The sequence below is a fragment of the Diceros bicornis genome, chromosome 3 (genome assembly GCF_020826845.1).
Source record: "Diceros bicornis minor isolate mBicDic1 chromosome 3, mDicBic1.mat.cur, whole genome shotgun sequence".
Lineage (NCBI taxonomy): Eukaryota > Metazoa > Chordata > Mammalia > Perissodactyla > Rhinocerotidae > Diceros > Diceros bicornis.
This window is the reverse complement of record NC_080742.1, coordinates 76998149-77023503: the sequence shown is the minus strand read 5'-3', so window position 1 is coordinate 77023503 and position 25355 is coordinate 76998149. Positions and strand designations below refer to the sequence as shown.

The following is a 25355-nucleotide window of genomic DNA, read 5'->3' as shown; positions in this document are numbered from 1 at the left end:
TTTAAGAAAGATTAGAAACAGGAATATGAATATACATGATCAAATTGAAATGAAGCAAGACAGGTTAAAGAGGAATCACTGTACAAAAAGTAAGGCCCACAAAGGTCAAACAACAGATGAAGCAGGGATCAGGCAGTCAATAGATACAAGAACTGTGACAAGAGCAGAGTAACTATTTTGGGGAGGCATGGCCATAGCAAATCTCTCAGATCCTTCTGCAATATTGTGAGCATCCAGAATCAGACTCAACGGTTCCTTACTGGAGATTAACGATTCTCAGTCAATGTTGGACCTTTAAGAAGTCCCTTACAAATTAATTAGTTCCAGATATTTGAGGGTTAAGAGGTGATAAAATATGGTTAAAAGAACGATCACCTTCTGATAGCAAAATTGGCAAAATATGGAGAGAAAAAGCACCTGATTTGGAATGCAGACATTTGGGATCTGCTATTTGTCCTACAACAAGCTCTGTGAGTACAGGAAGGTCACTGTGCATCTCAGTTTCCTAAACTGTAAAACTGGAATAATATTTTTCTTATAAGTTTGCTGTGAGATTAAAATGAAATATTGTAGACGAAAGTACTTTTACACTAGAAAATGCTATATAAAATGCAACTTTGATCACTATTAATAGGAAGTCTTTACCTGAGCCCCCCTCAAAGAAAACAGCCTTAAACAGAAAACAAACTGAAAGACCACTGGTGGGTGATGAACTGTCAAGAGTGCGTGCGGAGGTAAGAAGAACCTCAGCCCCTAATAGCCTTTAACACCTTGTGGAATAACAGAGCTGTCGAGAAAGCCTCACCGCATTCCCTCTTTCCTGGGCAGTGGTGGAGATAATCTAGAATAGTCTGTCTTTGTCCAAATAAGTGAAACTTTGCTGGACACCTCGCTTGCTTTTCCAGCAGGTTAATATTTGTGGCTCAGCGAGGGTTACCAAGGGGCCTGGCACTCAGGGAGAGGCTGAGAGTAGTGCTCCCCGGGCTTTGCCTGCACCAGGTTCCCTTCAGCCTCGTGGATCTCCCCGTGGCTTGAACTACCCTCATCGCTTTGATCCAGAGATTTAACTTTGCTATTTTGCCACTGTTCCCCCTTCCGTGTGTCTCCTGGACAGAGAAGGGCCCACACAGACAGGTGGAAACAGGAAGGGTGAGAAAGCATATCCCACAGGGTTTGTAGGGGAACAGACTTAGATCACCAGTAAACTGCTTAGATCGGTTTATCCTTTTCAGCCAAGATGCAGCATATGTGGTGCTAAAACAAAAAAGACGGAACCATTTTCCTTTTATTCTAAGTTTTCTTTTCCAAATACTCCTCCATAATCATACACCAATATTCACTGCTGAGTCCATACTCCCTTGAAACATAAATACATGTTCTTCGAACACCAATAGTTGCCTGTAATGCTTTTATGCATCTTTGTTTTTAAAAGAGCAGGTGGGAGTGGGAGAGAGGGAATCCAGGACTGTGCCTTGGCCCCTACAGCCTGCAGAATGAGCTCCCCAGGGGGACATCCTCCCTTTTGATGCCAGCAGGAAGAAGGGAAATAGGTCAGGGCAGCAGCCAGAGTTTCAGCTCAGGCTGTCCAGCATGAGGATGTCATTTTCCAGGCAACAGCAAAGGACAACTTCTGAGATCTCAGAGAAGACAAAGGGGTCATTGAGAAAGGCCCTGGAAATGATCACCAAACCTCCATATATCCCACCCCCTGCCCCAGGGAATTCTACTTCCTACAGACGGGAACTGTGAAAAGGGTTACATTGTGGCATTGATTTTTAAAAATAATACCCTCTGGCCCCTTCTCTAAAAGTGCAGGTTTTCCTAACAGTGACCACAGTGCTGTACAGGCAGCAGCTGGTCAGTGAGTGAGTGCTGGCTAGCTGGCCTTCTGGCAAGAAGGTGTGAAGAGATCCCAAAAGACTGTTTTATTCACAGGAAAGGCCTGAAAAGGAAGAGATTGCTAGATCAATGTTTTAGACAGGAATATGAAGGCAGGAAAGAATCACTTAACCAGGATCACATGATAACGGGAGTGTGAAAACTTAGGAGTTAGCATTTTTAAGCTGGCTATCTACCCATTAGCTAATGCCATTTCTTACCACTACTTCTGGGAAGACGCTAGAAATGGGCACAATTCCTCATCTGGGAAATTAGACCAGATCTTCCTGTCCTTGGCACTGGGGCAAGGAATTGCCTGAAAGAGGCAGCTGTACTGGGGGAAGAGGGGGTGGACAAAAGGGGATGTCACCAAGCACATGCCATCCAATGGGAGAGAGCACTCATAGCTCATAGTCACAGCTAAAGCAGTGGATGTAATGATCTCATGTTGTGTGGTCCAGAAGCAGCCCAGCCTCAAAGGCAGGGAACACGAGAGCAAACTCATTTTCAGGGCTATAACAAGCCATTTAAACTCAATTCAGCTGTTGAGATTACTGGCTTTCCTTTGAGTAAAAGTAAGAGTGAAGTCATCTGAGAGTTCCTTGGCTGCTTTGACTTTCAAGGTCACAAAGAGAATCAGGTAAGGACATGGTGTCTCACTTACTGTTCTTTTTGCCCTGGGGCTTCAGCACCACCAGAACACCCAGACCACTGACCTGGAACAGTCCATTCCCCCCCAGACTCCCAACTCAGGGAAAGGAATGAAAGCCAACAGGAACCGATGGCTGAGGAGAAAGACCATGTAGAAAGATGGAGTAAAAGAAGAAATGCAATGAAAAGTGGCAGGGGAGATACTCAGGAAGATGGAGCTGTGTGATGGCCAGAAACGTCAGTAGCTCTGTGCTGACTAGTGTCACTGTAAAACACATTTAAGGAAAGCAGGGCTCTCGGGTCTCAAGACAATGGGGGCCACTGAAATGTAAAGAAGAGACTTGTCTGAGACTGTGCAGGCTCCACATGAGGATATGGAAAGACTGCAATTCTTTCTTCATCCAAAATAAAGAAAGTGGGCCAGCCCAGTGGCGCAAGTGGTTAAGTGCGCATGCTCCGCTGCGGTGGCCCAGGGTTCGACGGTTCGGATCCCGGGCGCGCACTGACGCACCGCTTGGCAAGCCATGCTGTGACGGCGTCCCATAAAAAGTGGAGGAAGATGGGCATGGATGTTAGCCCAGGGCCAGTCTTCCTCAGCAAAAAAAAAAAGAGGACGATTGGCAGATGTTAGCTCAGGGCCGATCTTCCTCAAAAAAAAAAAAAACACCAAAAACAAAGAAAGAGACAGGCAGCAATTCCTGTGCTGGCTACCCAAAGTGAAGACAATGCACTTAATAAACAGTCACTTTCCAGGGCCAGGCATCCTGCACACCAGCTTTCTGTCAGCTCCTTGGGAAGGGGTTGACCTAGGGGCAGTGTCCATTACATAGTATCTTTCCGCCACTCCTTATCCTTCTCTAGTCAGTATGGGTTCATGTATGAAAGTCCAACTCAACGGACATGTCCCTGTGGGATCATATAGGGGCCCTGGAGGCGCTATAGAATCATGAAATCTGGGCGCTTCTCTTTCCTATATGATAATGTAGATTTATAGTAATCAGAAAGCAGGCAGGGGGCAGAGAAATCCTGGTCCAAAATAAGATGATAAAAATTTAACAAGGAGGGATGGGACAGGGTCAAGGACAATCACATATTTACAATACCCAATTATCTGAGGTAAATGTAATTATCAAGCTAATAGGCACAAGATACAAAAAACCAGTTCATCTGTGGCCATCACAGCAGTGGCTCGGCTCAAGAAGAGTTCCTGGAGTGGAACGTGGCACAATGGAGGCTGCCCTGAAGGTAAGAGCTACGTGAGGTGGGCAGTGGGGACCCGCACTAGGCATCCATGCAATTGCACAGTACTTTCTCCTACGGGTGGGAAGGACCTCTGCATCCAGAAGTACTTATCCATCAGGCTTTTCTACATCCTTGTGGAGTGGAGAGAGGAGGGCAAAGAGAAATGCTCCTCAGGAAAACATGGAATAAAAATGAAGGTACTATACAGGTAAAAGTATATGAATAAACCTATAACAAAGCAAAACAAAACAACTTCTCTTCATTCTTACACTGTTTAGAAAACAGTTTTCATATATTATAGGAAGGGAAATGCCCAGGAGAATAGGCTATAACTGGTTCCTTTAGTCAAAATCCCAAGTTAGTCTTAGTTAGGCCATACTTGTCTTTCCTCTGGATAAAGAGTCGCCCCAAGTAATCATATAAGCAGCTAAGAAAATGCAGAAAGGTTCTTTATCAACAGACCCCCAACTCAAGACTAAGAAAGATTGGGACACTGCAACCAAGAAAGATAAATATCAACTCTGGACTAGACTAAGGATCTGCAAACACATTCACAGGCCAGGGGCATCAAAGAAGATGGGGAGAAAAATTTATCTTTTTCAAAGTCAACTGTCAGCAAACATATGGACAAAGGTAAGGTCATAATAACCATGAGAGAGTAAAACAGCTTTGGGCCACTCACTCCTTTTAGTGGTCAGTATTCTCTTTGACCCCCTTGTGCTTTTGGATATCACCAGCGGGCCAGAAACATGATCAGGAAGAAAAGTGGCTAGGAAAACAAGAGTTGAAAAAGAAAGGGAAAGAAACTTTAGGAGATGTGAAACAACAAGGAGATGACTATGGTGAGGAATGGGAAACAAAACAGAAATGTGATTTAGATAGTAAGTGATGAGAATGTTGCTAACAAACATTTTAGGCAATTCAACGAGGGGATTTCCTCCCTGTATGCAAAGCACAACAACAAACAAACAAACATACCTCTGTTGCTGCTGCCTCTGTAATGTCTTTGAGTTAGGACCTTGAGTGGACTCACCTGCTTTTTCCAACATGAAACTGCTCTGTAGTTCATTATCCAAAGGCCCAAACAGAGGGAAATTCTACCATATCGGCCCCTTCTACCTGATCCCTGTGTCACTTCAAAAATTGCAACAGCTACTGACAGACAACTGGAGTGTTTGGATTCTTGAAATAACTTCTCTAGCACGGGGTTACCTTTAATTGATAAAATTTCAAGCTACAAGTGTGCAGTTACAAAATAGGGGGTAGGAGGAAGGCACCCTGGAGGCTAATATAAGGACTTCTACCTGACAAAAATAAATACACCTTACCAAAAACAAAATAGAGGGCAACGTGAGACTGATGAGACAATAAAAGGATTAAGCTGCATCCCCCATCCCCACTGTACAGATGGCCAACAGAGCAGACGCAACACCCAGGTAGCTGCAGTTGATGTTTGGGAAATGGAACCCATCTCTCTTGAATCCAGGATTTCTTCTGACATACCGCTTTCTTTCCCAAAGTGAGAAGGCAAGTGCTAGAGAAATCCCAAAGAGGTGGCAAGCAACAGCAATACTGCTTAGTCAGAAGTCAAAGTGGTGGTTCTCTTGAGGCCCAGGTAGTCCAACACAAGCATCTTGGGCTAGCCTGTTCTCCTATACCTCTCACACCTAATATACTCGTTGGCAATTCAAATGAAAATGAGAGATGCTGAAGCTTATGAACAGGTATTTCTATCACTTAACATCCCAAAGAAGCCAATATGTCTGATCTCAAGGGTCTACAAAGACCCATGAGTGAGATAACCTCTAGGACCCCATAATCTTTTAGCTCTGTGCATATTATGAAATTGCATGAAAGCTGGAGGGACCCTACGGATTTGATTATAAAAGAACTGAGGACAAAGGCAGATCTAACATCCTAAGCCAGAGCCCAGCACACTCTCCTACTGTTCCTTTCTTGTACCCACCTAGCAGGATGAAAGACTGGCATATTCCTGGAAAGAAGATGAATCTGTTGACTATGACTTGATAAAAATTAGCAGGTAGATGGGCACCATAGCAGCTGAGAAGCCTAACTCCTGCCTGCAAGAGCCAGCCCAACAGGCAGAAACAGAAATACAATTAAATTAAGTCAGAAAACCCGCTACAGAAAATGCAATTACTCAAAGACACAAATAAATGTTCAAAGAAAATTGGCCCCTGACAGCGTTAGTCAAGCTTCCAAATCCAGCTGGAGGCAGGCAGCTCAGGCTAGTTTGCCGAGGAGGAGGAGGACTGCAAAGCTGTGAGCTCTCTACATCAGGATCCTGGCTAGGCTGGCCTAGTGATCACCACTCATCCCAGGACACCAACAGCAAGGAGCAATTTGGGGGCAGCTGGCCAAAATGCAGGGCTTAAGGAAAAAAGATGTGGGCAGACACAGAATGGATCATGGATGTGGAAGGCTCAACACCAGAAAAAGTGACAGACTGATCTCTGACATGGCAGAAAAACATCAGACCAAGTGAGCCCTATTTCTCATCGCACCCCATACGAGAAACAACTGGAAGGTGTCCTACCTCTCGCTGCAGCACCAGTTCCTTGGTGAAAAGCGTTGCTTCTTCACTGAAGGGCTCTCCCTCCTGCACCAAGCCGGGGAGGTTTCGGGCTCCTCTGGGGCATTCAATGCCTGTGTCAGGAGAAAAGAAGAATTTGTAATGAAAAGGGGCCACTAGGCCTGGTGTCCAGCAAGGATGGTCCCCTGGCACTTCTAATGAGGCAGGCATTAGATCAGGATGCCACCACGTCTGAGATAAGGTAGAAGTAGTGGCAGAAGGGGAGGAGGAGTTCAGTTGGCCCTAGGTGGGAATAACCAACACCATTACAGTAGCAACAACGGAGAGGAGCGCTCAGTCACAGCACCTGGGAATTAACAAGAGGAGCCGGTGAGTTCCAAATAAGATGTGGGATGAATCCTCATCTTGTACTCCTGGCTCCTTACACTCCTATAGTCTCACTGCCTTAACTATCACTTACATAAATGGCTCTTTCACCTAAATTATACTGATAGCCCCAGCCATTCTGCCTCTTGAGAGCCGTTCCAGCTGATTCCTAGACATTTTCTCTTTACTATCTGACTTTCACATCAAATTCAAAACTGTTAACTCCGTGTCATTTTCCTCTTCAAATAAACTTCCCACTCTGTCCTCTGGCTATACTTTGGACAATAGTACCATCAGTTTTTCATTCAGAATGAGAGACAGAAAAAACAGAATACTGATGAAGTATTAGGTGTCTGGAGCCAGACAGACCTGGATTCACAACTTAACTGTATCACTTACTAGCTTTGTGACTTTGGCCAAGTTACTGAACCATTCAAAGCCTCAGTTGCCCTATATGAAAAAACTGGTATAACATATCTACTTCACATGGTTGTTGTGTGAACTAGGGGAGATTATGTATGTAAAATAATTAGTGCAATGCCCAACATACGGAAAGATTCAATACATTTTAGCTGTTATTATTTTATCATTATTTACTCTTAGCAATTACCCATAATCAAAATCTCAGTCATCGTTTACTCCAAAACTAGCCTGTAAGATCCCTGACAACAGAATCCCATCCTTTCACTTCTTTGTATCCAAGGACAATATTTTATTCAAAATAGGTGCTCACTAACCAACTTAGACTGCCTTTGCTTTCTCTTTGATTCAGTCATTGACTTTGCAAATATATTTATCATTAACAGTGCTCATCTGTGACAGGCCATGAAATATGTCGTATTTTGATGTCTGAATTAGACATAAATATTTCAAAAAAATTCATACTGCGACTATAATTATGAAGCAAAAAGTTGAACTAGGCTAGAGATGTAGGAAAAGAAAACAATCAAAATCTGGGGAGGATGCATTTAGCGCCCACATCTCTGAATCATTGCTGGTCTCTCCTGCTGCAACAAGGCAGAATTGGGAGGCGTCACCTCTTAATTTACAAACAGTTTCAGGTGACGGCACAAGAGATTTGGCATGGGGAGACAAAGTAGCAGGGAGTCTGGGCTACTGCAAACACCTGCTGGGGAGCCTTTCAGAGAAGAGGGGCCACCACCGCTGGGACAGAAGGTACATCTCTTATGGATGAAGCCAGGTGGCTGCTCATGTTTCTGGCCACAGAAGAGATTCAAGGTCATAAAGCTCAGAGGAAAGGGAATACTTTATACTTTGGGTTTTCAGAAGCTCAAGAACAGAGCTTTCTCTCCAAGCCTCAAGGCCTCACAAAAGGAATACATCACATCAAATGCAACACCAGACGGGGAGTGCAGCATCAGGAGGGAAACTGCAGAGTAGAGCAGCCTGGGCCGGGGCCAGGACAATTCCCTGACCCATGTGAAGACAGGACAGCTGAAGGCTCACTCAAGTGTCATATGGTGAGCTGAAGGCTCACCCCAGATCATCAGGGCTGCCTCATTTCAGGCACTTTAGTGCCAAGTTGTATGGGAGAAGTGGAACTTATTTTTGTAAAAGACAGTATTAAACTCATAGACAAAGAGCCTGAGGTTAACCTTGAAGGGAGAGATGGGGTTAGGTCAAAATGGAATGAAAGCCCATGATTTTCACAACATCAACAGCCAAAAACACTTTTCATTTTATATCTGCAAACTAAGCAAGAACAGAATTGTCAGAGAGAAAAATAAACAATTCTATTGAACTTTTTGGCCACATAACCACAGATAAAGCATTGTTGCAAAACAAAAATAATGCTAAAATAAGTGTTCAGTTTGTTTCTGATCCTTAGTAGCTAATTGGGTGGGACAGAACTGGGATGCTGTTGATGGGGCTGTTATGAACTGGGGACTAGAATTGGGAGGAGACTAGGGCAACTCACTGCGTGGTAGGAATTAGGGGGAAAGAATTTTCAGGAAAAGGGCACAAAAGATTTCTGAGTCTCATTGGTTGAGTAGATTTACCCACTACTCCTCTGTCACTATCTTGGTATTCTGAAATCTCAAGAGATCAAGAGAACCCAGCAGCTCTCTCTGAATCCTGGAGACTACCAGGTGATTATATCCAGAGAACAAGATGGCTGGATGAGCCCAGGGAGTTGAACAAATCAAGCTGAAATGGATTCAAAATATCTTTCAGAGGGAGTCATATGGGCCTGTGGTGACCACAAACCAATCACTCCACGGAGACTCAAAAGCAAAGGAGGCCTTGGGTTCCCTTGCTCCTCCACTGGCCAGCAGCTGAGCTCCAGCTCTTCAAGAGGAGGAAGCTTAAGCAGGCTGTTTCCCTACCCGCTCCCCTTTTTTTCTTTGGTGAGGAAGATGAGCCCTGAGCTAACCTCCGTTGCCAATCCTCCTCTTTTCCCTGAGGAGGAAAGCCCTGAGCTAACCTCTGTGCCCACCTTCTTCTATTTTTTATACGTGGGACACCTGCCACAGAATGGCTCGATAAGCTGTGCACAGATCCACGCCCAGGATCCGAACCTGCGAACCCCGGGCCACCATAGCAGAGCACAGTGAACTTAACTACTATGCCACCGGGCAGGCCCCTCCCTGCCCCTTTTTAAGTGGAAGAAAGTAAACACATCCATGCACATCAATTCCTGTCAGGTAGGTAGGTAAGAGAAAGGAGAAGGAACAGAAAAGTTGCCTCAAGCAACAAGAGGATTCTCTCTGCTTTTATCACTGACTTCCTTTTCTTCTGGGCTGACTTACTTCTTTTTGACTTGTCTCCTCTGAAGAAACCCCTTTCCAGTCAAAACCTGTCTCATTGTCACATCTCAGCTCAGGGTCAGGGATGGCTTAGCGGACATTACTTATTAGGACAGGGAGAAGTAGTATCTTAAAAACAGACCCACTGGGAGGAGGTTCCAAAGAGTTAAACCCAGGTATAAGTGCTAAGAGAACAAGGGGAAAAACGAACATTTACTGAGTACTCTTGACTATCTATGAATTGACTATAAGGCCCCAAAGTTACTATGTGGCCTATCTGAACCCTAGATTGTCAGATGCTAAAGCCACTGAGAAAAAGTCCAATTTTGGAGTTGAACAACACTGTGACCAGAGGGTGTTATAACCTATAATGGAGACTAGATAGAAGTCCAGGGCCCTGGGGTACTCAATTTCTTGTTGGGCAGGTAAGCAGAGTCAGGGAGTCCAGGCACAGGTGGTATTTAGATGTAAAGTAGAGGGGTGCTTGGCACTGGGGTCGTCATGGTAGCAGAGTCTCAGGCACTGTCAGACTGGAGCACAGAGGCAGGTTCCTTGCTCTGGGCAGGGGAATTCCTAGATACGAGGTGGGTTCTAGGCAGGACACCAGAACAGGGACTCAGAAACAGGGAGTGGGTGAGGGGAGGCAGAATCTACTTCTGCAGAAGGATCATGTAGATGAGTGTTTTTGAAACTTTTAATTTTTATTATGACCCATATACACATCTACATATGAGTATATACACTTACATATAACCAAGTTTCCACAAAACAATGGTTAATTTTGAATACATGTGATATGCTCTGTCTCTTTCATTAAAGAGAAAAAAAAGATGGTTATGACACTGAATTAAGACCTTTAGTGGGGCAAGAGCCACAGCTTGAAAAATGCTGGTACAGACTGAGGTGTGAAGATAGAAGCCTGAGAGGGATGGGGCAAGCCCTGATGGCCCTCTTGGAGAGTTCAGAGGCTATGCTGAGGACTTGTTATTGTTTTTTGTGTGTGTGTGAGGAAGATCAGCCCTGAGCTAACATCTGATGCCAATCCTCCTCTTTTTTTGCTGAGGAAGCTTGGCCCTGAGCTAACGTCCATGCCCATCTTCCTCTGCTTTATATGGGACGCCGCCACAGCATGGCTTGACAAGCAGTGCGTCGGTGCGTGCCTGGGATCCGAACCTGCGAACCCCAGGCTGCCAAAGCAAAGCGTGCGCGCTTAACCGCTTGCGCCACTGGGCCGGCCCCTGTGCTGAGGGCAAGCTTAAGGACTTGCTTTTGTGTCCCAAGGGATCAAGGAACAGGGCAAGAAATACGCTGTCTACTAACAGGAAACCGAACAAGTGTTAACATTCTAAAGCTGGAAAGACAGATGTTGCTGTGAAAACCAGGTGAAGACACATGCCGTCAGCAAGAAGAGTTCTGCTGTGCCCTCCTTTCCAAGCGCTTGGTCAGTAAGTAAACCTAGTCCATGGTGCACCTTTATTCAAAGGACGACTGCAGTACTGGGCTGGTGTCCCTGGTGTGCTGCTTTGTTACCAATACAATGGACTTAAAAAAAGAAAAAAGGAAAGAACAAGTTAAAGAAAACAGATCAAGGGAAAGAAAGTTGGGTTCTCAGAAAGCAAACCCCAGGCTGCAGTTGCTGAGCTGGGCAGGGTGATACGCAGCAACGGAGAGCTCCCAAGATAGTAAATACAAAGTGAGCTATCACTGGAGTTCCAGAAGCTCCCCAGCCAGGTGAGGAAGTGCCCGTAATTCTGGATCGCGCATATTACCACTAATAGCTGTCTTTCTGATAAGAGACGGTGCAGTGCTGGTTGCTGATAAGGACATATTAACTCTGCTGTGCTTCACACGCCACAGGTGCAGGTTAACTGCCAAGCTTATCCCTGATACTCACAAACCATTCAAAAAATAAAAACATTTTGTTTTAATTAAAAAAAGAAAAAAACCCCTACACCTAGAAAAAGTCTGAAACATTCTTAAACATTTTCCTTCTCTGCTATGGGGTGTGCCAGAATGAAGAGAGTTACTGTACCCTATAGGGCCTTCTCAGCTGACTTCCACCAACAGCAGATGCAGAAGAGGCAGCCAAGACACACACCCTTCCCTCCTGCTCCATATGGCTCCCTGACCTCATTAGAGCCCTACAGAGCTTTCTGCATATCGGTAAAAACCCATTATTTTTCACATCTTTTCTATGCTTTCTGGGATATGATGGTTGGCCAAGACTACTTAAAATAAAACAAAAAAGAGGATGTGCCTGATTTTGTATTGTTTAGAGAGAGAAAGTTCATCACTAGCTATCAGCACATCATGGGTCTGGTTTCTGCTCTGCCACTGACAAAGTAGGAAAACTTTCCAGGTCTCATGGTCTCTGTTTATAAAATGAAGGTGCTCCAAAGTCTCTTCTGGCCATAAAATCCTACAATTTTGGTTACGCCCTTTTGAGATTCCTCACCCAGGCTTGACTCTTGGAGTATAGGGTGCCTCCTTTCAAATTTAAAACGCTGGGTTATAGAGCATTCTATTAAAAAGAAATTATACGTTTAGAGACATTGACTAACTAGGTCAATTAACACAAACACTTTGGTCAGTCAGCTTTGGAACAAGAAGTACAAATTCTTGTTAATGATATAATAACGGCAATATAAGAGACTCTATTGATGGCTATGTGAGAGTCATGTATCCCTCTGAATACTTTACGTTGTATGTTAAGTTTCACAATGATTAAGCCTCTGGGCTCAAAGTGTGTTTGCTTTTTCCTTTATTGGGAGCTAAAAGGAAGTGTAGCAAATCTGCCTTGGCTAGAAGTGACAGCTTCCCAATGGCACTTAGTCCAGCAAACAAGAGACCAGGCATTAGCCAAAGGAAACAAAACTCTAGCGGAAACAATAACCAACTGGAAGGATTAGTCAATGGTGCTTATTGCATGTCCACTGTGTGCTTGCTACTGCATCGGACATTACCAAGGGAAGGGCATAGAAGGCATGCAGACATAATCTTTGCTTTCTGCCTACTTAGGATACTTAAAAATACGACAGGTCACTTAGCAGGCCTTCCCCCGCTCCATTTCACAAATTCGTATCAGTGCCTACTCTGGACTAGGCTCTGTGTTGAAAGGTGAGGACTCAATGATGAAAAAGAAAGACTTTGTGCCAATGAAGCTTAATTATCAGCATGAAAACATTATTTTCCTCTACCATTGTATAAGGTATGTTACTGGCGACCGATTTTACCATTTAGCCTATAGGTTGCAGAATATTAAGAAATAGCATGTGATAATTGGATTATGTTGTGCAGTTGTATGTGTGTCTGAGAGACTGTAGAATGTATTGGACAAGTCAATCACCGGGCTCATCCTGCTAGATCCCTTGCTAAGGGTAAGTCTCAGGCAGCTATATTTTCCAGCATATGACCCTGGCCTCCATCCCTTCCCCTCACCACAAGCTGGGGATGGAGGTCAGAGCAGAAGGTGGGGAATAACAGGGAAGAAGGGAGAGTTGCTGCTGCACCGGATTCAAATGGAGCCAATCTACAGTCTGGCTGGCAGGGGAAAAAAAGCTCTGGCCAAGTAGAAATGGAAGATATCAGGTGAGCTGTTAAGATTCTCTTTCTAAAATTTGAACTGGGCAGTGTGCAAAAGGCATAAGCCCATCAGGAGCCAGAGGAAGGAGGTAATAAGCAGAGGGGACTAATCTGCATCAACACTGGAGACCGACAGTGAAGTCCCTGGAGCAATCTCAGACTCACTCACCTTCCAGGTTCCAGGATCTGTGAGACCTAACCTTACCTTAGATCCCGTTAGATTTTCATGGATGTTCCCATAAATTTGCGTTTCCCCTCACTGCTACCACGAGCAAGCCGATGTGAGAATCTGGTATTTGCAACCCAAATAAAACTATGACTAAATTGCTTCTCAGGGTGGGTACTGTGTCAATCAGATTTTATTCCTTCCAGTATCTAATACACTGCCTAGCACACAGTGGCATCGTAGAGCCTTAAGAAATGTCCAGTGAATGAATATTAGTGAAAAATACTTCTGAAAAGAATTACACAGAGAAGGAAAAGGCTAATGAACACTCAGGGTCATAGACCTTATGCAAACACCAGGAGAGGGGCCGACAGAATCCCTAACTACATACACCCCACTTTCCCATGGTTACATAACACTTCAAGGAAGAAAAAGAAAGCATAGCTACAGCCAGTTACCCCACTGGTCTGTAAAGTGGCACACTTGGGAAATGCGGAATAAGTACAGGGAGGAAGTGGTCAACTCTGACCAGCAATGTCAGCGAGACCTGAGGCTGGAGCGCCGCAAAGATGTTCCATTTCCAATACAACAAAGACGGAAAACAATTCTCACTTATGACCCTGTGTTCAGCTCTAGGAAGCAGTGTGGCCACATGGAAATGCAGAAACTGGAGCACATTTAAAGAGAGCAGTAGAAAATGACTCAGGGGCGGGAGGCCTGCCTTGAAAGGAAAGATAAAAGGTGCTAAATCTGTACCGCTCCGCAAAGCGGTGACTAAGAGGGTGACTCGATAACAATCTGCAAATATTTGAAAGGTGTAAACACAAGAAGGGAGGGAAAATGCTCAGCCTAAGAACAGGGGGTGTAATTATTGGGGGAAAGAAAATCTGGACAAAATATCGGAAAAACTTAGCATGGAGATGACTACTAGGCTATAAATAAGTTTCCCAATGGAAATGAAGATGCTGTTATTTGATCCTAAAGCTGAAAGGTGGCCACTAAGCCCACCCCTCTGCTTACATGAAAGCAGCCCAGACCAGAAAACTGTGATTTTATTTTCTATATTTAGGGAAAGACTTCTTTAGTAATATTCAAGTCTAAACACCTCTGCTTTAAATACTCCTCCCTGAAATTTCAACACAATTTCTGTTGATCAAACCAGAGAGGTGACAAAATGGTGGTTCTGGTGGGACTTTCAGAACAAAAATGGCTTTATTGGCTAGCATGTGGCACATGCCTGCCTACTGATAAAATGGGGCTGAGTACAGAGCCGGGGGACAGACAGCTGGGAGAAGGACAAGAGACTAGACTATCTCATGTAGTAGGGCATCTTCATCCCTGGTCTCCAGGACCCTAGCTAAGAGTGCTGTAAAAGTTTCCCCGATGGGAAACTACAGACACTTCTCCCTTCTTTCTAAACACACAGTCCCCTGGAGTAAACATCAAGGACAAGGCAAGGCACAGAAAGAACACCAAAATAAGCATCCTGTCACACTGACTGCACTCCAATACGTTTGCCTGAGCTCCTGCTGCTGCAGTTAGACAATTTATAATTCAGACTCTCAGCAGAGACTCTTACCCCCCCGATTCAATTAGTTCCATTTCTTACTTTCCGTTGCCATCTTCCCCCCCACCAAAAAACAAAACAAAATTTTAAAAACGCCCCTACACACGGAGAGTAAGTCACTTAAACTCTGCATGTAGCTCAAGAAAAGCAACACTTTTAACTATGTCCAGGTCAATTAAAAAAATAAAATTCTTTGGTGTTAACAGTGTTTAGATAGCTATTCCTTCCCTAAGCATCAAGAACAAAATCCAGCTCAAGCTATCGGCACAAAACGCAGAGGCAGAGAGGCCATCTGCCTAATTTTAAGGAATGTGGTTATCACCTGAATATACATGCAAAGTCAAATCAGTTCACATTGTTCGTTCTCAGAAATGTAACACACCTCATGCACCAAAAGCTTGCCCATTGGGCTCTCTCATAAGCTTTAAAGCAGAAATAATTTGGAGGTCTCGAGTTGCAAATGTCATCAATGAGTCAGTTAACAATTGAGAACTGCAAACCATCCCACTTAGGAGCACTAGTCCTATATTTTCATGTCCCCCAGATGGCCCAAAGAGCAAGGCAAATGGTAGATCAGTTAGTTCCTAAGAGTTAGTTCTACATGGTATGAGGCCTCAATTTGTATTAAAAGGGTCAGAAACGAAACAAGGATTTTGTATTGCCTCAAATTGTTTATTCTCTCTCTCATTCTCTAAACCGCGACACTTTGTTACCTCAGGGGAGGTAGCATCTTGTGGGCCAATTTTGGAACATGTCACTGCTAAAGCTCTTTCAGTGATCAGAATAAAGGGATAAAAGGAGAATGAAGGGATCCTAATTAAAGGGATGAAACTCCTCAGGTAACTGTAGTCAGGGGAGTCAGAACTGGGCAAGAGCCGAGCCTGAAGCTGTTTTTAGTCCATAGTTCCAATTGTTTAGGGTAGACTTTTATTAGGTTGTTGTGATTTGGGAATGTTTGATGCATTTGTTGAAAGGCCAGAAACTGAAGTTAACTGGCAACAGGAGCAGTAAGACCCAGCCTTCACAATGCGATGGGAACTGTAGCTTCTGAAGAAAGGAAGGGGAGGAATCTACAAAAAGTGCTTGGCTTTAAACATGCCTTAAGTTTCTCCAGTGCAAGTCACAGTAGTGTTACCACTAGGAGCGGGGTGACTTTTCAGGTCTCATCTCTTCTTGTTGTGAGCCTGTTCATGGTGGACCCCCCTTCTGCAGTCATTTGAGGAAAGGGATATGCCAGTTCCCTCTGTATGCCCAGTATCTGGCACACAGGAGATACTCAATAATTGTCTGTTAAATGAATGACAGAGAGGAGGCAACCTATCAGAAACAGATTCGACAAACCTATTATAGCCATGTCCTATTCCGAGTTCTGTATGCAGACTAGTTTATACTTGTTGAGTTCATGAAGAAATCTAGTAACTCTTATTTCTAAGACTTGAAGGCAATTGAGTGTTAAATGCTAAATCACTGACCACTGTCCTAGAAGGAGACAAAGGAGGGATGGCTCAGAGGCCTTATACTGGCTTTCTGGCTCTCAGTCTAGCGGGACAGTGTGCAGAACTGGCTTCTGCATACTTGATTTATCATTGGCTTTAGACACCAAAGAATCATTCCTAAAAGGGAGAAAAGCTTTTTCAGATGGAGCTGGTGCAGGAGATAACAATCGGGCCAGCATCAGAATAACCTTTTATAATTCTCCCCATTGCAGAAGAAGATCTGAAAACAAGGATTATTTTAAAGGGAGAAAAAAAACTCACTGATTAACCAGGCCTTTCCTTCCCTGTGGCATTCTGAGAGTATGGCCCTAAATAATGGAGCCAGGCTGTCTTGGGGGTTTATTTGGGAAGGGGCTTTGGACATGACAGGCTGTCTGCTTCCCAACACACGTTTGTTTTGGGTTTGCTATGAGCAGCAGCTGCAATAATATCACCATTAACTAGGAGCAGAAGGAAACAACTGGGCATGGGAAAGAACTGTGCCCTCCCAGATGTTTCTCCCTTGTGTTTCTCTTCATTATGCATGTCAAAACAACAAACGCATACCTTCATTACACTGAAAACAAAGCATTTGAGGTCAAAAGCTAGGGCCACAACAGTCTTTCCAATGACAAGAAAGCTACATGGCTCAAGCTTTTATGTAATACGTGGCACCATGGAGACAGCACCTAACAAGTACAAACCCAGGTCTCAGCAATGAGGGGGAGTTGGTTTCTATGAGAACCTCAACTTTTGCTTTTTCTGACTTATTTTAAACATGTAACTTTATCTTTGAATCAAATAAAACCTAGATTTATTTTTTCCCCTCTTTAATTTTTGGCACTGAAGAATTCCAATCTTGGTCTTTTAAAATTCCACGTTAATAGATAAAGAGAAAAATTTGAATTTATTGTCCAGGCTGTAGAGAATAGATACAGGGTAAAGAGAAAGTCATAGGAAATAACCACGTGGATCTTGCAAGTACAAGATTCCAGAAGGTATTCTGGCACATACCTGGCAGCCAAATGTAAAAGCTACTTACTTGCATAAATTTAGAGTGACTTTTTCTAAAGCAAGCTGTGTTGTGTTATTCGAACAAAATAGTTCTGAGATGTGTGAAGTATACTTCCAAACTATTGCCTTTGAGCTTTCACTCACAGAAAATTGCTCTGAGCTTCTCCTCCTGATGGGCAAGTGAAATCCAAAATAAACTCATCCAGAGATTAGTACACTCAGCTGGTGGAACTGAAGAAGAGGGAACCAGTTAGCGTAGGAATACTAAGACCCCAAAACCAAGGAGAACGAATAAAAATCTGAGAGCTGACGTGTAAGCCCTTTATCTCACTAACTTTACTTAAAATAAATAAAAACAGGCAAAAAAGGAAAGGAATTCTGAAAAGCCAAAGTTGTTCATCCTATCCTGATAAGTAGCTTGAATTCTGGGCTATGAGTGAAGAAGGGCGTAATGTAAAGTGGTAAGCAGACACCTTCCAGTGGACTAAACCAGTCCACTCCCTGCTTTTGTACCACCCATGAGCTAAGATGGTGTTTACATTTCTGAAAGGCTTAAAAAAAAAATCAAAAGGATACTATTTTGTGACATGTAAAAATTACATGAAATTCAGATTTCAGTCCCTATAAATAAAGTTTTATTGGAACACAGCTGCACTCATTTGTTGTCTATGGCTGCTTTCATGGTACAATAACAGAGTTAAATATTTGTGACAGAGACTATATGGCCCACAAAGCCTAAAATATTTACTATCTGGCCCTTTATAGGAAAAGTTTGCTGGCTCTTGCTCTAAATGATATTGTATGCTAGTTAAAAAAAAAAAAAAAAAAAAAAAAAAAAATCCAGGCAAGGCAGAGTTCAACCTACCAGAACCTACCAGTACAGGTGACAGCATAAGAATATCATAAATAATAATAATAGAAACTAATACTACAAACGCCTATGGTCACATAACCGAGAAGGTAAAAGGAAAGAAAACGTGGCTCAAGGGAACTATCTGAGGCAGCTGACATTACCCAGTGTTGCCCTCAACCTCCCTCTCCTGCACCCTGTTTTACGAATGTCCCCTCTCCTGCACTTGTGATCTTTCCCCTTTATTCCCACTCTCCTCTCACAGACTCAGATTTCCCCACCCAAACCTTACACCCCATAAGCTCAAACTTTGAAACTTCCAGAGTTGCCATTCTTTGTTCCTCACTGTAACTGCTTCCTTCCACTCCCTGATATCTGTTCAGTATCCTACTTCTTGTACAGAAGTCCTTTGCTCCTACGATTTTGTACTCAGACTTTATCTTTCTACTAAGACTCTACTTGGAAAAGTAACCTCCTCTGACAATCTCTTCTCAGTAGGAGTCCTACTAGGCCTCTACATGGCATTCAACCCCATGCACCAACCCTTCAGGGAAATTCCCTCCTCCCTTTGCTTCTCTTTACTGGTTGTCCTATCTTTCTTTTTACTCCTGCATCATCTCTTGGGAGTCCCATCCATTCTCATGTTCTCCATCACTGTCATCATGTAGAACCTAGAGACATGTCATCTTGAACTGTCCTCTAAGCTCTAGACCCAATTCCCAAATGTCTGACAGACATCACCTCTTGGATGTCCTGCCAATACCTCAAACTCAACAAGTCTAAAACCAAACTTGTCTTCTTCCTAAATTGCCTCCCCTTCCTCCCTTCTTCCCCTATTCTGGTTTCAGCACTATCATCCTCCCAGTCTAAAAAACTCACATCTTTGATTTGTCCCTATTTTATTCACATAACCCAATGGTTGTTACATCTTATTAATCTCATTAATTTCACCTCCATAGTTGTTTGTATAGTCCATCGAATCCTCTCAATCTTCAACATTAACTCTGTTCAGGCTCCTGTCACGCCTATTCTGACCCACCTGCCTGCCCTCCATTTTCCTCTATGCTGATTATTTCTACATACAGCTACCAGACTAATTTTCCTGAAGCAAAATATTCTGCTCAAAACCCTTTAGTGGCTTCCTATAGTTTATCATATAAAATTAGAATTCCACAATCTGACATTCTAGGCCTTCTAAGATTCGTCCAATTCCTTGGGACCATATAAAACATTACCCACTTGACAGCCCTTCAAATATTTGAAGACAGTATAACATCTATTTCCTCTGATCTTCTGTCTTATTTTCTCCAGGCTAAACATCCCCAGGTCCTCACAAGACATGGGTTTTGATTTCCTACCATTCTACTGGTCGTCGTCTTTTAGCCTACACAATATGAAGGGTATCTTCAAACTGGAAATACCTTTCTAGTTGATTGAATTAAGATGTCTGATGGCGTGGTGGGGCGCGTGCAGCAGGGAGCATGCCTTCTTTGCGCTTTGCGAGCCACCTTTGGAGGCTGAAGCGGGTGAGATTTGCTGCCTTTGTTGGATTAATGGGGGAGGGGTGTGGAGAGACTGCACAGCAGTCCTCCCTCCCTTTGACCAGGCAGAGTTAGACTTTTACTCCAGGCAGGATGCTGCAACAAGAGAGACAGCTCCATTAGTGCAGGAGGAATCCCAGGGCTGAGGGAGAAAGGAAGCCCTCGAGGGACCGTGTGGGAGAGGTGAACCTGTCCTGTGGAAGGCTGCCTGCCTCCATGGCCTCCAATCCAGCCCATTCTCGGTCTCTCAGCAGCAGCCCCACGCACTGTGGAGACCCTGGTGGTGTTGTGACAAGCAGTCTATTCATTTCCTTCCCTCATTCACTGGGCTCTCGGGGATAAAAAGGAACAGCAAATCCAAACCACTGCCTAGCATCCACTTTGCAGAATTCAGGGAAAGACTGTTCTATTGAAGTGATTATTTTCCCTGTTTGGGAGACCTGAGGGAAAGAAAAGGATTTCTGCATCCTTTACTTTCCACTGATGCAACATTGCGGAAACGACTATTTCAGTCATCATTGCGGCCAGTGGGACAGTGAAAGCACGGCTTGTACTTAATCGAGGCTTTTTAGCTCCTGTCACACTGTGGCAACAGGGCACCAAAGCACCAGGATTTGAGCTGTGATGCTGGATACAAAGCTTCAGTTGAGAAGCGGGAGAGAAGGGAGGACAGTGGGGGAGAAGATCAGGTACCTGACAGCCAAGCTTCCTGATTGTCTGCAGCCGAATGGGAGATATCACCCTGTCTCATCAGGCTGCACCTGTCTTCATGGGAGGGGAAAGCTGCTCTAGTGTGATTATTGCACGACTGAAAGACAGCACTAGGCACAAGCGCCTGGATGAGAAAACCAAAACCCCTGATTTCTAGTAAGGGCGTGACAGGTGAGGAAGTGGCAACGGAGTGTTTAGGAGGGTGGGGGGATAAACTTCCTGAACACAGCTCACAATCAAGCACGTTGTCTGATGACGATTCCTGGTGTTTGCGACAACCAAGGGGCGTGCGTGTGTGTGTGTCTAGGTGCATGTGAGTGCACACTTGCATGTGCTCAGTAGCTCAAGGAAAGAGGGCAGGGAAGAGGGGAGGGCTGTGGGAGAGGGGGGAGGCAGATTGAAGAGTAGAGGAAGGAGGTGCTGGAGAAACTGCAGGGCTGTTTCCGAGGCTACATTCACATGTACGAGCCTGTGGTAGGAGACAGCAGCTGTCATAACTACCCAGATCAGAAACAGATAGTTGTGGGAAGAATCACACCAGGGCTGTACCTACCGATGGGCACAAACACACTCAGTGTGTGTCTGAAGTGGCGGAGACCAGAGGCAGGAACGGGTAGATTCCTCAGCACAGCGCATATAAGAATAAAGTTTCATTCGCGGGAAAAAGGAGAGAGGAGGCACCACTTCTTCTGTCTCACACCCTTCACATCTCTTCCAAAGCCCCAGGCTGTCTGCCTGTTCCCTTGCACCACGGTAAAAACTTTAGTGATGCTGGCTTGTTCGTGCTTCTCACTTACTCGTGTTCCCTGTTCTCACCACCACAGCCTAGCCCCATGCCCTGCCAGGCTAGTCTTGTCCAGTACCACAGAGACACGTCATTAGCTAGCTAAAGCCTTTTCGACTGCGGTTACTGGCTCATCAGGGGTGAAACGGCGAGGAATCAATCTCTCGTTCTCTCACACGCGAGTACAGACACACACATGAGCAGTGCTTCTCCTGAAGCGTGGCCCCCTCCGCATCTTCCTATTGTGCCCAGTTCTGGGGTATATGAGGCTTGTAACGAGGCACCCAAATTAAAAGAAAAATGTCAGGGTGCACGTCCTTGTGGGGAATTTTGGGGACTCTGGGAAGCTGTATACTTTGTGGTCGCCTGTTTTACATAACTAGATTTTGTTTCCATAGTTTTTGTCATTAAAGTAATTGTATGTCTTCTAAAGATATAAAACAAAACAAGATAAAATGGACAGTCATGAGCAGGGTTCTTTCTTTCTGGGCCCTCCCTCCGCAGTCTAGCAAGTGCCTGTGGATGCCCTCTGGCCCAAATGGATCCCTCAGGGTCAGAAGGCAATTAGATCTCTTGGTTCAAGGAACTCTTCAACTATACAACTACGGCCCCCAGGGGAAAAGGAAGAGGCCTTTTCCATCTCAGCCAGCCATCCTAGGGAGACGTCAGCTTCTGAATGGCAAAGAGCACAGCTGTCAGCAAGAGGGTCGGGGAGCGATGAGGCAAATTTCACAGCACACAGTCAAGAGAAAAACAAAAACAAGGGAAGTGTTTCATATGGAGGCCGTCTCCCCTACTGTCACTAAACTAGAAATCTTATATTCTGTAGTTCACCGCCCCCCGCCCCAGCAAGCAGCTGTTCATGCTTCAGTCAGGAGAAAAGGCGAATGCTTTGGAAGGGGAAGGAGGGATTTCTCCTAGCCAGCCTGGAACCTCAAGAAGCTCAATCACCTCAATAATGTCAGTACTTTGGGCTGCCACAAAAAGCGGGCTCACTTCTCTACTAGAAAACAAGTTTGCTCCCTATATCGTGAGAGAGAGCATCAAACTAGCTCCAAAAGTAGCCCTCATCAACCCCACAGAAGGAAACCTGCATGTCCACTTCCAGCCTTCAGGGCAGACAGGATCAAAGGATTACGGGAGAATCTTGAGGCACCAAGTTTGGTCCAAACCACGTAAGTCACCTTGTGCGGTGAACTGAGAGAACTGCCATTTATAATTTGATGGGGCCCGTAACATTTTATTTCCCCGTTACCAATGTTCCGGCTCAAACATGGTAATGTATTAATCTTTGTAGATGACTGATGCGGTTTAAAATACTGCAGGGTTTGGCTGCCATTCCCTCCCCTGGGGTCTCAAAATAACTCCACACAAATCATTTTTGCTAAACACTCACTCAGGCAGCAGTTCCCCACCAGAACACACACATCTTATATAAGTGAAGGAGACACCTAGCTTGCTGGAAGAGGAGGGTGTTCCCAGAGAGCCGCACTCCTCGCTGCCCCTGAGGCTGTGCAGAGTCGGTTGCAAACCCATCTCTGTCCCCTGCCAAAAAGGCAAGCACACAACACAGCCTGGTGGCCCTAGCCAACCTCCCTCAATGGGAAAACCCCCAATGAGACTCAGGGGGTCAGATCACGGAAGGTCACTCAATTCAGGGCTGCCTTAGAAACAAGTGCAACCAGGACATTTAGGTACAATCTAAGCAACACTGCACAGACGCAAGGCCCTACAAAGACTAGGGTATCTGACCCTCCAGACTAATTTTTTTTTTTTTTGGTGAGGAAGATTGGCTCTGAGCTAATATCTGTTGCCAATCTTCCTCTTTTTGCTGAGCAAGATGAGCCCTGAGCTAACATCTGTGCCCATCCTCCACCATTTTGTATGTAGGATGCCGCCACACATGGTTTGATGAGCGGTGTGTGGGTCTGTGCCCAGGATTCGAAGCTGCACACCCCAGGCTGCCAAAGTGGAACACATGGAATTAACCACTATGACACTGGGCCGGCCCCTACACTAATTTTTAACCACTATCCCTCTTGCAGCAGACACGCCAGTCATATTAAACTATTTGCCCTTTTGAATAACAATGGGTTTTCAAGGTCCCCTCTTTCCTTGGCTGGTTACACCCTTTTTCTTTCCTCATGTATCTGGCATTTTCTGGAGAGAGGGCCTACAGCTTTCTAAGATGTGTAAAAATGTTGGTGACCACCCCAAACAGCAAAGAAACTGAGCTAGTGTAAGGTGACATCTAAACAACTCAGAGTGAATTCCAGCAACATAATTTGTCTGCAAAGGTGGCTTGGGGCTGGGCAAAAGCTCAGTGAAGACTGTTGAAGAAATGAATGAGTCTGAGCACTTGAATTCACTGCTCCTGTGGTCCTGCAAAAACAATCAAGTGATGACAGTCACACTTGGGCCTAATCAGGATATTTATTAACAACTGAGGTGAAGACACTGAAGACCTGCTTATATAATATACATTAGATGAGAGAACAAACACAAAAAGATTCAAATAAGCAAGAATTAGCAGTCAAAGTTAACTATATATATATATTTTTTTGTGTGAGGAAGATCAACTCTGAGCTAACATCCGTGCCGATCTTCCTCCACTTTATATGGGACGCCGTCACAGCATGGTCTGACAAGCGGTGCATCAGTGCACGCCCGGGATCTGAACCCAGGCTGCCAGCAGTGGAGCATGCACACTTAACTGCTACGCCACGGGGCCGGCCCCAACAACTTAATATTGAAAAGAGATAAGACCCAGTGCTCAACAGAAGGCAGGGGGTGGGGTGGGAGGACTGTGACATGTTTTAATAAAGTTCATGTTTATAAAGGACCCAGAAAACACATGCATTTGACTATACACACAGAACCTAAAGGGAAACTTGGGAAAGAAAATCACACTGCCTAGCTTTCCTTTCTGGAGAGAAGGCCCACAGCTTTCTAAGATGTGTAAGAAGGTCGGTGACCACCCAAAAAGGTCACTGTCTATGACAGCGAATACATCTCCATGTATCACTTAAGCATTCACAGAATTACAACATTTTACAGCTGGAAAGAACTTTAGAAATCGATGAGTCCTAACTCCATCTTTTTACAGAGGAGGGAACAGAAAATCAGAGAAGTTAAATGACCTATACAGGGTTACATGCCAACTTGGTAATAAGGTACAAATTATGAGAACTACTTTTTGACAGGCAGTTGTTCTCTCCACTCTATCGTATCAGTTCAGGTCAGATGCACTTCATCTTATTCAGGTGGCCCAGCGTCCTGGTTTAGCTTCTGTTTTTGGATGTCTCTTCCTGAGTGGACAGATAATCTGATAGGCTATGCTGGGCTTTTAAAAAATATATTAGGAAATAGTTGGTATTATCATAGCTAGGTTTACATATAATTAAAAGTTCTTGAAGCATATTAAGAGAATATGTAGACTGATGACGAAGAAATTAGTATAACAATAACAGCTACTACAACTTGAGTGCTAACTTCAGCTGTGTTAGGCACTGGATTAAGTAGTTTTTAAAAACATGCATCATGCTATCTAATACTTAGAGCACCCTTAATTTACAGATGAGAAAACTAAGGCAAAGAAAGGTTTAATAACTAGTCCTAGGCCAGAGGGTTTATAAATGGCACATCCAGAATTTAAGCTTTTTCTTGTGATTCTAAAACCCACATTTGTAATGAATACACTAAAGTGTTTCCCTCAAAAGGGTATTATGTTAAGCGAAATAAGTCAGAGGGAGAAAGTCAAATACCATATGATCTCACTCATAAGGAGAAGATAAAGATGACAAAAAACAAAGAGAGAGACAGAGATCGGATTGGTGGTTACCAGAGGGGAAGAGAGGAGGGAGGAGGGTGAAAGGCATGATTAGGCACACGTGTGTGGTGATGGACTGTAATTAGTCCTTGGGTGGTGAACATGATGTAATGTAGGCAGAAATAGAAGTATAATGATGTACACCTGAAATATATACACTGTTATAAACCAATGTTACTGCAATAAAAAATAAAATAAAATTACTCAAATACAATATTAATTACATATATCTAGAAAAAATTATAGATCTTTATTTTAAACTAAGTAATTTTAAAGCTATATCATTTTGAAGCTTATTGCAATAGAATTTTTTTAAATTTTTACTGCTTTTTTTTATTGTGAAATTTTTGTTGTACATTATTGTTTGTCAGTCACCA

General features: G+C 44.1%; 1 protein-coding gene across 1 annotated transcript in view; it reads right to left on the bottom strand.

Moving 5' to 3' along the window:
- The window catches only part of SND1 (staphylococcal nuclease and tudor domain containing 1), a 420486-nt gene that overhangs the window by 97406 nt on the left and 297725 nt on the right, over positions 1-25355 (bottom strand). Inside the window, exon 16 of the mRNA XM_058529372.1 lies at positions 6329-6438. Coding sequence (XP_058385355.1) covers positions 6329-6438 — 110 coding nt within the window. The remainder of the gene's footprint in view (positions 1-6328; positions 6439-25355) is intronic.